The 14,712-nt window shown below is 41.7% G+C and overlaps 1 protein-coding gene across 2 annotated transcripts; it reads left to right on the top strand.

Moving 5' to 3' along the window:
- On the top strand, window positions 1–13,204 carry CDR2 (cerebellar degeneration related protein 2). Of its 2 annotated transcripts, none has more exons than XM_054992811.1 (5): window positions 1–293; window positions 4,954–5,066; window positions 8,964–9,112; window positions 9,588–9,752; window positions 10,614–13,204. In XM_054992811.1, exons 1-5 carry the CDS (start codon window positions 284–286, stop codon window positions 11,482–11,484), a joined length of 1,308 nt encoding a protein of 435 aa, XP_054848786.1. In that variant the 5' UTR covers window positions 1–283; the 3' UTR covers window positions 11,485–13,204. The 2 variants fall into 2 exon arrangements, with proteins under 2 accessions (XP_054848786.1, XP_054848785.1); XM_054992810.1 differs by having other exon boundaries at window positions 1–319.
- The last annotated feature ends 1,508 nt before the right edge of the window (window positions 13,205–14,712 follow it).

The following is a 14,712-nucleotide window of genomic DNA, read 5'->3' as shown; positions in this document are numbered from 1 at the left end:
GCGGCTTCTGTTGTCTTCCTTCCTCCGTCGGCGCTGCCGGGCTGGGTTGGGAGGGGCGGCGGCCGGCAGCGCCGCCTTCGGTAAAGTCCGGAAGCCGTCGGGCGGGTTCGGAAGAGGGCTTTTTAAAGGCGCGCGAGCCGAGGCGTGAGGAGGCGCGACAGAAAGGGGGCAGGAAAGCGGGACGTTGGGCTGCCGCCTCCGGCGATCCCTTTGGGGGCGGCTGAAGCTCTCGCCGCCGCGATGCTGACGGACAGCCTGGTGGAGGAGTTCGAGATCCGAGACGATGAGCCTTGGTACGACCAGCAGGACCTGCAGCAAGGTGCGAGCCGGGGCGGTGGCGGGCGTGAGGGGGCGGACAATAGGCAGGAGGGGAGGCTGAGGGGAGGCGCCGAGGAGGGAGGGAAGGGAGGCGCTGCCTTCTGAGGAGGACATGGAGAGGTGAATGGGGGGAGCTCCTCGCTTGTGGGGCGCGCAGAACAGTGCCTCTGAGCGTAGCAAGAGTGGACTGAGGGGGGGGGCTCCTTCGAGCCTTCCCACTTTGACCCACCTCGTGCCTCACCCGAGGAGAAGCGACGGAGCTTCTGGCAAAATAACTTTCCTGTCGTCTCGTTGCCCCCTCCTTCAGAGAATTGGGTGGTCAGGAGTTCTGTGTTTCCCCCAGGCCCTTGGTATGATTTTTCTCCGTTTGTTTGGGGACCCGAAGTGGCTCACAGCATCCTTCTCCTGTTTTTGTCCTCCCAACAACAACCCTGGGTGGTAGGTTAGGCTGAGAGGGTAGGACTGGCTTGTCCAGTGAGCTTTTGTCCTCTCCCAGATCCTTCCAGACACTGGAACATCTACACCATACTGGGATGCTGACCCCTCCCCACTTTCATAACCCACCCCAGATGCCTTAAAGACTAAAGTGCAATGTAAATGGGTGAGGCAGAAAGAGGTTATGGGCCTTTGGACCTCTTCACTTGGTTGTGTATGTGTGAAAGGAACTGCTGGGAAGCTTCCCCCCTCCAATAGAGCTGAGGTTATTGGCCTGAAGGTATTATTCATGTATATTGTGGGGGGGAGCAGTTGGAAGGAGTGTGGGAGATGAGAGAAGAGCACCTAGAAAGCTGGGAGGGGAATGCTTGTGTCCAGTAGTATGGAGCTTCTGCATAAGACGTGTGGGATTGAGACTGTTAAATGCACTTCTGGGTTGACCCTTCCAGATCAGCAAGTATTAAATGTGCATTCTCCACCCTTTTGATCTTCATTTGCAAGGAGCTGAAATTCTTGTTTGAATTCCAGTGCTATGTATGTTGGCTGCTGCCCAAATGACAATCTTGCGGTAAAAGGCACATTATGGAGTGAGCAACACACATTTATGGTAACATATGTTTATGTGAACAAGGCCTGCTTTCTAGGCAGTGGAGAGTAATACTTTGTGCATCTGAGAGTGGGCTGTAGTTCAACAAAGCACCATTGCAATAAGTTTTAGTCTTCAAGGTGCCACAAGATTCTTTAGTGTTGAGTTGAACCAAGTCACACTGCAGGTTGAGAACGCTTACAAGTTAATTTCATTTGAACTGGAAAAACTTGGAGGTACTTTGAAGTCCTTCAGCTTTTTACTTCCATCCTACTGGCTTCAGCAAGGTTGCCTTCAGAGGTTAAAACTCTTTTGTTCCATTTTAAGCTAGAGCTCTGTGGTTTTAGGAAGTTTCTGGGAATATAACATTTTTCAAGAAATGGTGGGATCTATAAACGTGCCATAAAGCTGGCTGAACTACTGGGTGTCACTGAAATATGTGTATGTATAAATAGGGAAGGCCGGCTAGGAACGGAAGATGTATGGAACTTGTAGGAGGGCTGTGGGGTCTCAGAGGCAGTGAACGGAGAGCCTTTCCTATGGCAAATGAAGTATTAAAGTGCAGCTCCATTGCTTGGTCTTGTCCAGAGATGAAGCATTAGACTTGCCCTTCTACCTCAGAGGCCATTGGTTGCAGCATTATCATGAAAAGGTTGTAATGGTTCACCTCTGGATGTTGGTAATAGAACTGGCTTTAAACGCTAAGAGGCATTTTCCCCCAGTCAGTTTAATACCTGCTTTCAAAGGTCCTTTGGTCTATTCGATAATCTCTTGTCTGGGCTCTTTAATGTCTGCTGCCTTGACATAAGCCAGTAAATTGTTTTACTTGCTGTGTGCACACCTTTGCCTAAAATAAAGCATATTCTTTAAATAGTGTGCAGGAGGTACCTTGAACTGTCCCCATTATCTGGCTTATTTGGAACGGAAGACTTAAAAATAGTGCGTGTCTGAGACGTACTTAATACTTTTGCTGTCTGTTACGCCACTGTTAGCTTTTGAAGCCCCATTAATGAGTGTTGGCTTGAACTTTGTCCCTTCTGGGTGCGCTGAAGATCTAATTTTATGACATTCAATTATTCTTATGGCAGTCTTCCTGTCAAATGGGCAGTTATAGCTGAAGAGATACATTTTATAACAAATCAAGACTTTTTTAAACCTCTTCATCAAAAAATATGACTGTATACTTTCATCACTCTAAGTTAAGAAGTAATAAAAATGTACACCTCTACTTTATTCTGTGTTGAGAACTATATTTGGCACTAAAGCCTATTTTCTGAAGTTGGAGTTTGCAGACAAATAACAGTATTGTATTTAATAGAGTGTTATCCAAGCGAGTGTACTGGACAGCATCTGTTTCCTTTATATTTTATACTTACACACTGAGGGTTGCAGTGAGAAACTTAATTACTCATTTTGTTGCCTTAGGCAGCCTATTGTGGCTTGCTACCTCTTTAATTCTCTGATGTTAATGTGACTGGTATTAATTGAAGGCAGGTGGGTAGGAAGAAATGCAAAGCTCCAAATAGATTTTTAGTTTCCAGAAGCATTCCCTCAATTAACCTGGATTGAGAATCTCAATGGTAAAAGGAGAAAAACTGATTGAGCGAAGCCGCTGCTTTCTATAGCAATACTTTGTTCTTCTGTGTATTGTTCTGTCTTGCAACAGTAAGCCTCATATGGTCTTATCCTTCAAGATGCAGTAGAATGTTTAGAATCACATAGAGCAAATTTGAGTAGAAATTTTGAGACTTTTAAAACCTCTGCTGCCTTCCTAAAATAAGGGCTTAATGTTTTCTGTACCTGAATATAAAAATATTATTCTACAACACATTAACTGAAAGCTTCCCCCACCCTGCCCCCAATTATTAGGGTTAGAGAGTAGAGGCTCCTGTCTGTCATTCCTTAGACTGAACTCCTGTTGAGGATAACCTTACTCTAGTTTATCATTTCAATTGTCTGTCAACCACTTTAGGAATGTTTATAATGAAAAGCAACATATACATGTCATCAAACTACTTATGAAGATTATTGTTAAAATTTAGAACTAGAGAACAGGGGTGATCTAGTGTCTGGCTCTCCTAGTTACAGCAGCAAGTGTTGATGCAGCTTGCTCATTACTTAATTGCTGTTCAGTGTAAATGCAAGACAGCTTTGCTTTGGCTTGGACTCTCCAGACGTAGTAATTATAGCATAATGAGCGGCAGAGCCGCTTTTCCTAATTTGCTAAAGGGTACTGTATAATGTTAGTGATAAGCATTAAATAAACAGACAAAATGACAAAGTAGCCTAGCGTGAAATTTCTTAAGGAATTAGGTTTCTTAATGAAATACTAATTGTGTTTCTCGGATGTTTCCCGTGAGAAATACTAGCATACCAATCTGTTGTGTACATCAGCAATATCCCAAGTATACCATCTGAAATAATATTCTGTATTTTGGGAGCCATAAGCATGCTGGCCTCAACTGTTGATAGAAAAATATTGGGTGCCATGGAAAGTGAGCAGTTTTTCACACCCCAAGGTCAGCTATTGAAGACATAGCAGCTTTATAGGGGAAAGGTGGCAACCGTAAAACTTGACTCTAACCTATAAAGAATTCCTTGTAGAAGCAGTTTCTACTTAAGAGCAGAAATCTGTATGTTGGGCTAGAAGAAAAAGGCAAGTTTATAAATAAATAAAAATGATAATTTGGTACCCAAGGCTGGTGTGGACTTTGATCTTTATTGAATCCCTAACAAGGCTGTGTCTCCAGCATGTCACAATTCCAACTAAATTGATGAAATGGAGCAAAACAAGTTTGCTTAAAATAAGTGTTTACATTGTCTTTGAAAGTACAGTTACTAGAAAGATTTGACAAACTGTCATGCTTACAAATAGCACAACAGCGTGGTGAAGGGCTGCGTCAGGACCATGTCATGTCACAAATTAGTAATGCAGGTTTTTAATGCTCACTTTTAGAATTGAGGAGATATACAAGGTCCAGAGAATCTGTCATAGTGACCAATTTCTGATGGTGTTCAGGATGTAGGCGTTTTTGAATCTCAGATCTCAACTCCTGTTGGCATTAAGTGTACGTAAGACATGTAAGTGCATATAAATGTCTCACATACACTTAATGCCAACAGGAATTGTGTCATTAAAACATCTTAAATCTTTTAGTAACCAACCTAAGTCTGAATATCTGCACCAAATTGTTAATGGGCAAAAGCAGTGTGTGAACTCTTATATAATGGATGCTTGGCAAAAATTAATTACATTTGTTTAATATTTGCAGAGCTCTGAATTTGACAGATAATCTTTGTGCCAGCTGTATGCAAACAAGTTGGGGTAGGCAGTAGCAGAGCACTTGGTGTTTCATGTTTTTCAAAGGGTGCCACTAGAAATATGTACATCCTGGAAGAACTTCAAACTGTTCACATCCTTTGCTTTCCACAATGGTGTATTAAGGAGTAAAGTTGTTAGCAAGAAGAATTTAAAAAGTAGGCTTCCAGTGTAGATCTTAATTTTCAGGATTCTTCCAGGTTCTGTTAATCTTTATCGTTAACTTGTCAAACAACATGTTTTAGTCAGTATTCTAGATAATCTTGAAAATAAACTGCATGTAATTCATTTTTAGATCTCCATCTTGCTGCTGAACTTGGGAAGACGCTGCTGGATCGGAACACAGAGTTGGAGACATCTCTACAGCAGATGTATGCAACCAACCAAGAACAACTACAGGAGATAGAGGTGAACACTTGAAAAGCAAGGCTGAGTAACATACAGCCCTGTTAACATTGTAGGGACATGACTGCTGTTCTGTTAGAGTTGGTTTAATGTAGGAATGAAGAGAGAGAATTATGAACTGTAAGTTCTCACTTGCCACAAACCCACTAGGTTCCCAGAAGCTAGCTGCTGATTTTTAGCTCCCATTTGCAATATTTTATTCATAGAATATTTAGTATGTCTTTCTCATTAAGACTCAAGGTGGATGACCCAATGTAAGTCAGCGCAATAAGATATAAGCAAATTAATAGGACTGGGATTACAGAAATCTTAAAACAAAGCATAATTATTAGACATACATCAATGTCAAAATGTGGAGCACCTTTGGAGGAAAGATGGCTAATAAATGTTTAAATTACATGGGTAGGGAGCTAACAGTGTAGTGAGAGGATGGATATGGAGGTAATGATCTCATTGTTGGTATCTGAAGTACTTTGAAGTGCATCACCAAACTGCTGAAGGTTTTTTTAATGACAACCTTAGATTTTAGTACATCCCAAGAGGGGGGAACTGTTAGTGGTATATAACATCTCTGGTAGGTTTTGTTTAAACTTCTTACTTTACTCTTTGAGATAGATGAGATTAATATACATTAAACATGCATATAAACTATAGCACACTATGTTCAACTGATAACTGTGTTTATGTGGGAAATTATTTTTATTTCTACCCCAGCCTATTTTTAACAGGGATCTAAAGCAGATTACAGCATCCTGTGAAGTAGGCTGGGCTGAGAACGACTGTCCCAGGAGCACCCAGAGGCTCCATGGCAGAGTCAGGATTCAAACCTGGCTCTCCCAGATTATAGTCTGATGCTGTAACCCCCTACGTCATATTGGGTCCCTATATAACAGCCACCCCTAATTGTAGCTCTCCATATTGAAGTGTGGGCAGTACACACACATTGCCTATTTCTTCAGTTAAGGGTTTGTGTAACTGAGCTGGTGGCATAACCAAAAAGGCATCTTGTGCCAGTTCAAAGAGTAACGTATTACATGTAGTATCAGCCTGCATAGCTACAGGTTATTTTCAACATGAGGGGAATCCTTAATCAGGTATTACTACACATATGGGAACAGCTCTGAACCTGTAGCTGAATGATTTCTATACCAAACTCAAATACAGTGATTCTCATCAGCCATAGCTGTGTTTAAGTCCTGATTAATACAGTAAAATGTCTTGTTTAAACCTTATTGTAGCATGTATATTTGTCGTATCTATTGTTTGTACTGCCATAAAATTTGTAAATGGCAGCTAAAACGCATACTGCCATAGAGCAATTATTCTTGCAGTGAACATGTTGCATTTTTAATATTAAAGAGATTTAAAATCTATAACCCAAGACAGCTACAGGCTGTTCATGCATGGTGGGGTGGGGAGGGGAATACCTTGAGCTGACTGGGGGCAGAGGGCACAGGACAAGTATAAAGTCCATCCAGCCCAGTTTTGGCTGTTCTGACTGGCTATGGATTTCAGGGTAGCAATTCACCTTTGTTGAGGCAAACTCCCAGAGAATGCCAGCACTGAACTCAGAGACTTGCGTTCAAAGCACAGTCTACACTAAGCTTTGGCCAGTCTTTAACCAGAGGGAAAAACTGCATCTGAGAAAGTGGACCCTACTCTTGGGACTCTTGACATCTGAAGGTGTTTGCCTTCAAAGGTGCCATAGAACTAGGCTAGGATCCACCAGAAATGTTCACATACAGAAAGGATTTCTGTCTCTGGAGTGTGGGTTTCTCACCTACCCCCTTGCTGCAGTTCTGAATGTCCCTTAAAATCCTGCTCCTGCGGGACAGCAACTGGAGGACTGTAGGGAAGAAGTGGGGCCAAGGGGCCAAAATCATCTCAGGCTCAGGGACATTTTACTGTTTTTGGAAAACCTGTCAGGCCTCTTGACTTTTTGTAACACATTCTTTTGGATAGGAATTTTGAACTGTTCTCTGTGTAGCAAATGCATGGTGTTTATAAGATGTTCAAATATGATGTCCCATGTTTATTTTGTGGCACTCCTTCCCAAATATGCAGGAATTATGGATTGCTCTTAACTTCTGCACACTTTATAAAATTCCTTCAGTACAAAATGTCTTGCTGGATAGTAATTATGTATTTGTTAAATATTTGAAAAGGCAACTATGCCCAGTTACAAAACAGATTTAAATAAACTATAAATTTAGTTGAGATTTAAGATGATATGTTTACTTCATGCTTGCTTCCCTGTTATTGCAGGATAAGGTGTCATCAGGCTAGTAATTTTTAAAGTAAAAGTTGTGGTGGTATTAGATTTTACAGCTGTTTAGCAGAAATAACAGTTGGCTGTCCTGGCTGGACTTGTGGACCGGTAAAAGGCACCATATTAATGAGAAGAACTCCACAATTCTTCAGACCCATTGCTCTTATCCCAGTAACTGATACTGGAGGCAGCCAAGAGGCCAATCTTCTTGCACAGAAAACTAATGTACATATCCTTTCCACTTTCAAGGCAAACTATATGATCAGATGTTTTGTTTTAGTTGCTTTTCTGTTAGTTCTTTTGAACATTTTGCTAAAGCACTTCTGAACCTATTTGTGGTTCAGAAACTGTACATGATGCTCTGTCTTCATGATAACAGGCTGAGTTAATCTGCTTTAGATTACCCTGAGATTTTGGCTACTCCTAGAATTGTGACCCTGAGTTCTGTACAGCCTGGCTATAAATGACCAGGGCTAATAACTCCCTGATTTAGTTTTGTAGGGTAAAGGTGGTGACTGAGTGGCATTATGAGATTTAAGTTGCAATCTGTTATACTTCACACATAAAAAAGGAAAGAATTCTACAGCACGGAATACTTGATTATGTAATGAACAGGCTACTTATGAGAGTAGCTACTTTAAATCAATATATCTTAAAATGAGTAACTTGTAACTATACCAGACTTCAGAACTGGATGTTGGAGACAATCTTCTTTACAGATTAACAGTGCAATGGTAAACAGAGTTACTCCAGTCCAAGCCTATTGAAATCAATCCCCTTAGACTGAAGTAACTCTGTTTAGGATTGCACTGTAAGATCTCTAAGGAAGGGACCACAGAGTATACCATCTGAGTAACTGCCATTCCAAGGAGAGCTAATGTAAGAGGAAGTTAGGTGGGAAGCAATTTAAACTTGTAGGTGTAAGCTGCTTTGAGGATCTTACAGTAAAAAAAATCAATCTAACAGTTCCATTATTTTTGATGTACGCAGGGCCCTCTTGCTGGAATTACAGTATTCTTGAAACATGGGGTTTTATAATAGGAAATTGCTGTAGAAACTCAGAGCGTCACCCTAATTTGTTTCTGGCAAAGCAGCTTAAATTTAGCTGTTTAGTGTTCTGGAACTGGAGATATTTTACCCCAGGCTGTTTCAAAGCAGCTCTCACCAATTAAAAAATAAGTCTGTACTTAAAGAGGATTATGCTGAGCATTTCAGACAGGTTTAAATAAATCAGTAGCATGTTGACTTGAATTACAAGAGACTCAAGTCATTAAAGTTCCTAACAGGAAGTGTGTCAGAAAACACTGGAACTCCTTATCAGGTTTAAAACTAAGCTGTAATGATTCTGGAGTTCGATTTTATAGGTACAGTTTAATCTTGGCTTTTTGGAAATGCCAATATTTGTTGCACATATAAAGTCTTGACCTCGCTATTATGTAAATTGATAATAGCATGAGTTGCGCAGTAACGTGCTCGCAAACTCTGATCTTCAAACCTCTGTAAATCTAGCAGAGTGGCCCTACAACAATTATTTGAAGAAGGTAATTGTATTGTGCCTCCAGTCCCATTTGGTTTCAGAACGCGTATTCTGTAATGGCACTGAAAGTGCTAACTGTACAATCCTTCTGTAGTATCTTACAAAACAGGTGGAACTCCTGCGTCAGATGAATGACCAGCATGCCAAAGTTTATGAACAGCTCGATGTCACTGCCAGGGATCTAGAAGATGCTAATCAGAAACTAGTTGTGGATAGCAGATCTTCACAGCAAAAGATCTTAAGGTAACACAGTACTGTGTGACTCGACTTACCCTTCTTGAAGAGAAGTGCCCCAAAATTATGTGTTTACTAGAGAATGACTAGATTTGAGGACCTGCTCAGTTGCCATTTTGCTCCCAGGTTCTATTTAGGATTAGATCAGGAATGCGTCACAGACTGGATTCTCCCTTCCACACTAATTTGAGTGCAGAATCACATGGAGCATCTCTTAAACTCTGAGCATCTCATTGAACATGACCCTCTGTGCCCGTACGGTCCTGCATTTCTTTCTTTGAGAATCTCCTAATACACTTTCAGCTTAATAGGTGGAGCATGAACTTGCAGCTTGCTCCTGTTTTTACTAGAGGGTCAACTAATGATCCGATGGGTTCAGCACTGAAGGGCCAATCTAATCCAAAACTTTAATGTTAGGTGTCTGAGCTGAGGACTGTCCATTTGTTTTCTTTGACAAGTTTGTTTTTCTCTTTTCCACCCATAGCCTTACTGAGACCATTGAAAGTCTTCAGACACACATTGATGACCTCCAGAGACAAGTGGAGGAGCTGAAGAATTCTGGGCAGGGCCACATGAACCGCGAAAGATCTGAACAGCCAAGATCTGTTCACAGCTTTTCATGTCTGAAAGAACTGTATGATCTTCGCAAGTAAGCAACAAGCTCGCTTTAATGTGGTGTTTTCCTGCGAAAGATGATCTGTATTAGAGTAAGGTATTTGAAGCAGGGAAAATAGGGCATAGGTTTACAAGCAGAGAGCTTCAGGTGTTGCTAAAAATTATCACCAATGTCGAACAGTCCTTTATGAATTTTGTTTTAAGAGATGTATATCTCCCTCCTCTGGTGCCCCATTCTATACTCTTGTGAAATATTTATGGCAGATCAAATGCTGAAAAAGCATAAAGGCAGCCAACATAAATAAATTTTAAAAGCTTATTAAAGCACTTCTAAAATGATTTTTTAAAAATCTCCTGACTCCAGCAACAAATCTGTGGTGTGATAATTTGTTTCAAAGAATCTGGAAAACCTGTCCGTACTTATTGGCCAGCAAATGATCGAGCATGGTTTAAAACCAGCCAGTGTTATGGCTCTTACTGACTCTGTCAGGGTGCTAGAATTAGGTGTGTAAATGTTACAGCCCTTCCTAAAAATCTGACTGATGTTGCAAAGGACCAGCCTTGAGTGGAACTGTACTTGATAATTGTTGTGATTACTTGAATTATTTTAGTCTTGGATGCTGGCATTACACCTTGTATGGTAGAAGCATCAATTAAATCGCTCTCAAGTGTCACACCCCAGAGTCTTTACCTGCCCAAAGAAACTGGTCTGTTTGAATGCCCACCATCTTTTTGGGCACTGGCCATGAAGATACAGTTAGCATTACAGAAATAACATACAGCCAGTTCCTTGACTTTGGTAGCTTGTCTGCAATTAATGATCGCTTTAAAAACAGTACAAGTGAGACTTTCAGAGAATAATGTATATCTTTTGGGGGTGGGCTTTTCTTGGCAGGTATTTTGTTTATGATCATATTTTTGCAGAAAAAATTACTTCTATAGATACACAGCTGAGCCCTTTGGAGGAAGAAAACCAGAACTTGAAAAAGGCAGTGACTCTCTTGCAAGCCCAGCTTGACATGGAAAAACAGAAGAGGGTAACTATGGAGGAGGAGTACAGCCTTGTCCTGAAGGAGAATTGTGACCTTGAGCAGAGACTGGTGGATGTTGATCTATACCGCAACAGAGCTGAAGAGCTTGAAGCTGAGGTGGTTGAAATGAGGCAGATATTCCAGTGTGAAAACCCATTTGTTAGCGGGGTGGAAAAGCTTGTTCCGGAGTCCTTTTTTATTTCCTTGAAAGACACTCTAGAGAAGGAGCCGAGTCGGAGCCCTTCAGATGGGGTGTATTTAACTGTTCCAGAACTTGACAAAAGGGCTCTGAAAAGAAGCAGCAGTGAGACCTTCTTGGGTAGCACAGTGGGTGGAGACCTCCTCAAGGGGCATGAGGAAACCTGCATCAGGAGGGCCGAAGCTGTAAAGCAAAGGGGCATCTCTCTGCTTAATGAGGTTGATGCCCAGTATAACGCTTTGAAGGTCAAGTATGAGGAACTCCTGTCGAAGTGCCAGATGGATGAGGAGTCTGTGAAACACAAAGCTGTGCAGACCTCTAAGCAGTATGCTAAAGAGGTCAGTGTAGGCAGCAGGCGCTTGGACATGAACATGAGAGAATCAGAAGGCACGAGTGCTGATCTAGCCAGCTTACCAACAAACACTGCACCTGAGTACAAACTTCTCTTCAAGGAAATCTTCAGTTGTATCAAGAAAACCAAGCGTGAAATAGATGAACACAGAGCAAAGTATCCATCGCTGTCATCTCTGCCTTAATATCCTTGGCATTTCCTTATCGACATAAATATGTATAACCCTAGAACAAGTTTTGAAGCTGCTCTCTGATGTCATTTGTATGAAGCATGGTGTTGAACGTCTGTATTCTAGAGTGTGTGTTGGTTGTTTTTTGTTCTCTTGAATAATGGGTTGGGTCTTCTTAAGTGGGTTATGTGCATTTTGCAAAGTATTTGCTTTCTCCAGCTAAGGATAAATGGACTTGCTCAGAGGGAGCCACTAACAAAGATAAATTGGCAAGTTACTGCTATATTCAATTGACCTCTCTAGTACAGGGCATTAATTTCAGCCTGCAGATATGAGAACCAAAAAGTAGCTGTGTTCTGTGTGGAGCTGCTGCTTCTGGATTAGGTTATTCTGTCAAGGTCAATCCTGTGGCCAAAAGTTAAGAAATAGGAACTGCTGCAGCCACTGAAACACAGTAATTGTAAAATAAATCACAACATTTAGAAAAGGATGTGATATTTCAAGTTGTGATTATAAGTAGAACTACCCCCCCCCCCCATTTCCCCCTTATAACTTACTAGTAAGTCCAAATGGATCTCTTACTGTTAGACTTGCTTTCAATGGATCAATGTTCCTGAAAAGCCAGCCTAGCCTAAAAGGGAAAGAGTTTTTGTTAATAGAGTTCCCTTGGCATGTGTTTTCAGTTTTGTAAGTGTTTAAAGATCCATTTTAGGAAGAGGCTATTAAATTGTTTCCACAAGCAAATGTTCTGCTCTGGATTTCAGAAGCTGTTGAGTCCTTTCAAAGAGGACCAAGCAAAAAAGGCTTCCAGCGTTGTGTGCAATGTAGCATCTGCTTTTTCTCTTCAAGCCTGAAATATGTCCAGTGATGGCTCTTCAGCTCACTGAGTTTCTGTGCTTGGATCCATTTTTGTACAAAACATTCCAAGTTGCAACATAGTGAACTTACATGCTAACTTCTGATGCTTTAGCACTACCTGGGGGGAAATTACAGTATTGCAACATGTGGGCTTAATCCAGTAACTGCCCATTACATGCAGTGAAATCCCCTCGATGTAGCAAGTGTTCTGTCTCTAAAAGGGCGTGCAGTGTCAATAGCCTTGAAATATATACACTATTTAGGATACGGTGTTGGGTGGGAGGGGGAGTCCGTACACGACACATGGTTCTGCTGCTTGTAGGAGCATACGTTAGCAAGTGCATTGGCCTGTAACATTTAGAGTTCGAGAAAAGTTGCATTTAGTTGAATACAGGAAGATGCTGAGACAGAAGGGAATTGGCAGGTTGCTGTCCTCCGCTCTGTTCCTTGGCTGAGCAAATCTATTAAGATCGAGAACGCAAGACAAGATTTGCCCCTTTTACGTAACTTATGTTTAAATTACTGAGCACAGGGCCAACATGAATAGGTAGTGATAGTTTCTTAGGATAGAGTATGGGCAAAGCTAAGAAGTGGAAAGGTGGACAGCAGCTCTAGAAAAGGTGACTGGGGTAACTGGGCTGCAAGTTAAAAGGAAAAGCACTTGTCAACAGGACTGCGAAATAAAACTTGAACTGCCTAAAAAGGTATTGCGCACTTCTCTGCCTTATGTACAGTATATAATGGAGATGGCTTGTTCTGACAAGTTGTTCTGACAATATGGAAACACATTCCACAAAAGTGCATATTAACTTATTTAAAGAGTTGTAAGCTATTTGTGACTATCTTGTGTAAAGCTAATAAATGCCTTTGGCAACTACATGAGGTTTGCTGCTTTGCGGTTTCTCTGACTAGTAAGCTTTAAAGCAACAAGCTGCCCCACAAAAGGAGAGTGGTGTGGGATTGCAGCACCTGGTCCTCTAGGATTTAGGAGGTTGAGTTTAACACAATCCAGAAGTGGATTTAACTTGGTCATGCCCCACATTTAAATGATATGTAAAGAAACCAGGGGAACAAATACAAGCTTGTTTATGATCCATGTTCCATAATGGAGCACAAAGGGATTACAAAGCAAGAGTAAAATCCATGTAAGACTGGCTACAGCAATACAACGCTGTATAAACTTTCCAGCTTATCCTTCTCTTTCAAAAGCAGATTCTTCAGGCCATAGTGTTATGTTCTGATCTTGTATGCGTTATCTGAAGGAAGCAGTCAGGTTAACTTTGACCTGGATAAAGTCTGTGTTTTCAGAACCTTGACTTTAATTGATTGTTGGCGTATGCAGCATCTTAAATGTATTACAAATCCTGTTGCTCTCAGCAGGCAGAGGGGCTCTATTTCCTGTTTGGCATTTGGGAAGATTTGGGGTGTTTTCTGGGTTGCAATGAAAGAACAAATATTAGATGATAGGACTGGATTCAGATTCCCAGACAGTGTGCAGTTTGCAATCCATTTAAGGGAAGTCTCCACCTACTTGCCTTAGACAATGCATGTATGATCAGACCATAACCCTAAGGCCTGAAGAATTTGCTTTCTACCTTTTTCTAAATCTTGTAACAGTCATCCTTAGTAAAGGGAGAAACTAGGGGGTTAATCCTTGGACCATATGAAGCTGCCTTGTGGAGAGCTAGCATTTGGTCTAAGGCTGGTATTTTATTAGGGCCAACCAAAATGACAGAATAAGGCTGTTGTTGTCTACGCTTAACGTGGAACGTCTCTTGCAGAGGGGAGTATTCCCTATGATGCCTTTTCTGGGCATGCTAAGACCTGGAGTCCAGTCCTAAAGAGGCCCCCACAAAGGGCAGGTACAGCGATTCTCGAGGAAGAAGGGAGATAGAGGAGCAAATCCAAGGGCGCTGGTGCCCAACATGCGCCTGTGCCCATAGCCTACCAGTGAGAAGGTGCTCGCCTGGCCGCATAACCAACTTGGGCAGCGACCCGACGGACTGTGAAACAGCGGGTGGAAAAGGGAGACTGGAAAAGCGCCCCCCCTTCTGCTCTCACTTCCCAAAGAGCAACCCTAGGTGTGAAACAAGCAGAAGTCTTTAAAAGCAAGCACTGCAAGCTGATTTACTTTCTGGTGTGTTGGTTACAGGCTTATTTCTCCCCTTGTTTTCCCCCTAACATTATACCTGGTCCAAAACAACATGAGCCACCCTGAGCCCATTTGTGGGGAGGGCGGGGTATAAATCGAATAAAATAAATAATAAATAACATTCAATGCTTCTTGCCCACAAAAGAATTGGGTGTTCTTTCTAACCTACCACCAGGAATGGTGGACACTGGACAAGAGTAAAAGGATATTGAGATTTGCAGAAAAATATTCAG

Source organism: Eublepharis macularius, chromosome 12, assembly GCF_028583425.1.
Source record: "Eublepharis macularius isolate TG4126 chromosome 12, MPM_Emac_v1.0, whole genome shotgun sequence".
NCBI lineage: Eukaryota > Metazoa > Chordata > Lepidosauria > Squamata > Eublepharidae > Eublepharis > Eublepharis macularius.
The sequence above is the reverse complement of the archived record's forward strand: the minus strand, read 5'-3'. Positions and strand labels throughout refer to the sequence as shown.

Coding starts and splice junctions, on each gene's coding strand:
- CDR2 (XM_054992810.1), top strand. CDS start 241: ATGCTGACGGACAGCCTGGTGGAGGAGTTCGAGATCCGAGACGATGAG. Junction 320..4,953: donor CCAGCAGGACCTGCAGCAAG/GTGCGAGCCGGG, acceptor ATTCATTTTTAG/ATCTCCATCTTGCTGCTGAA. Junction 5,067..8,963: donor AACAACTACAGGAGATAGAG/GTGAACACTTGA, acceptor ATCCTTCTGTAG/TATCTTACAAAACAGGTGGA.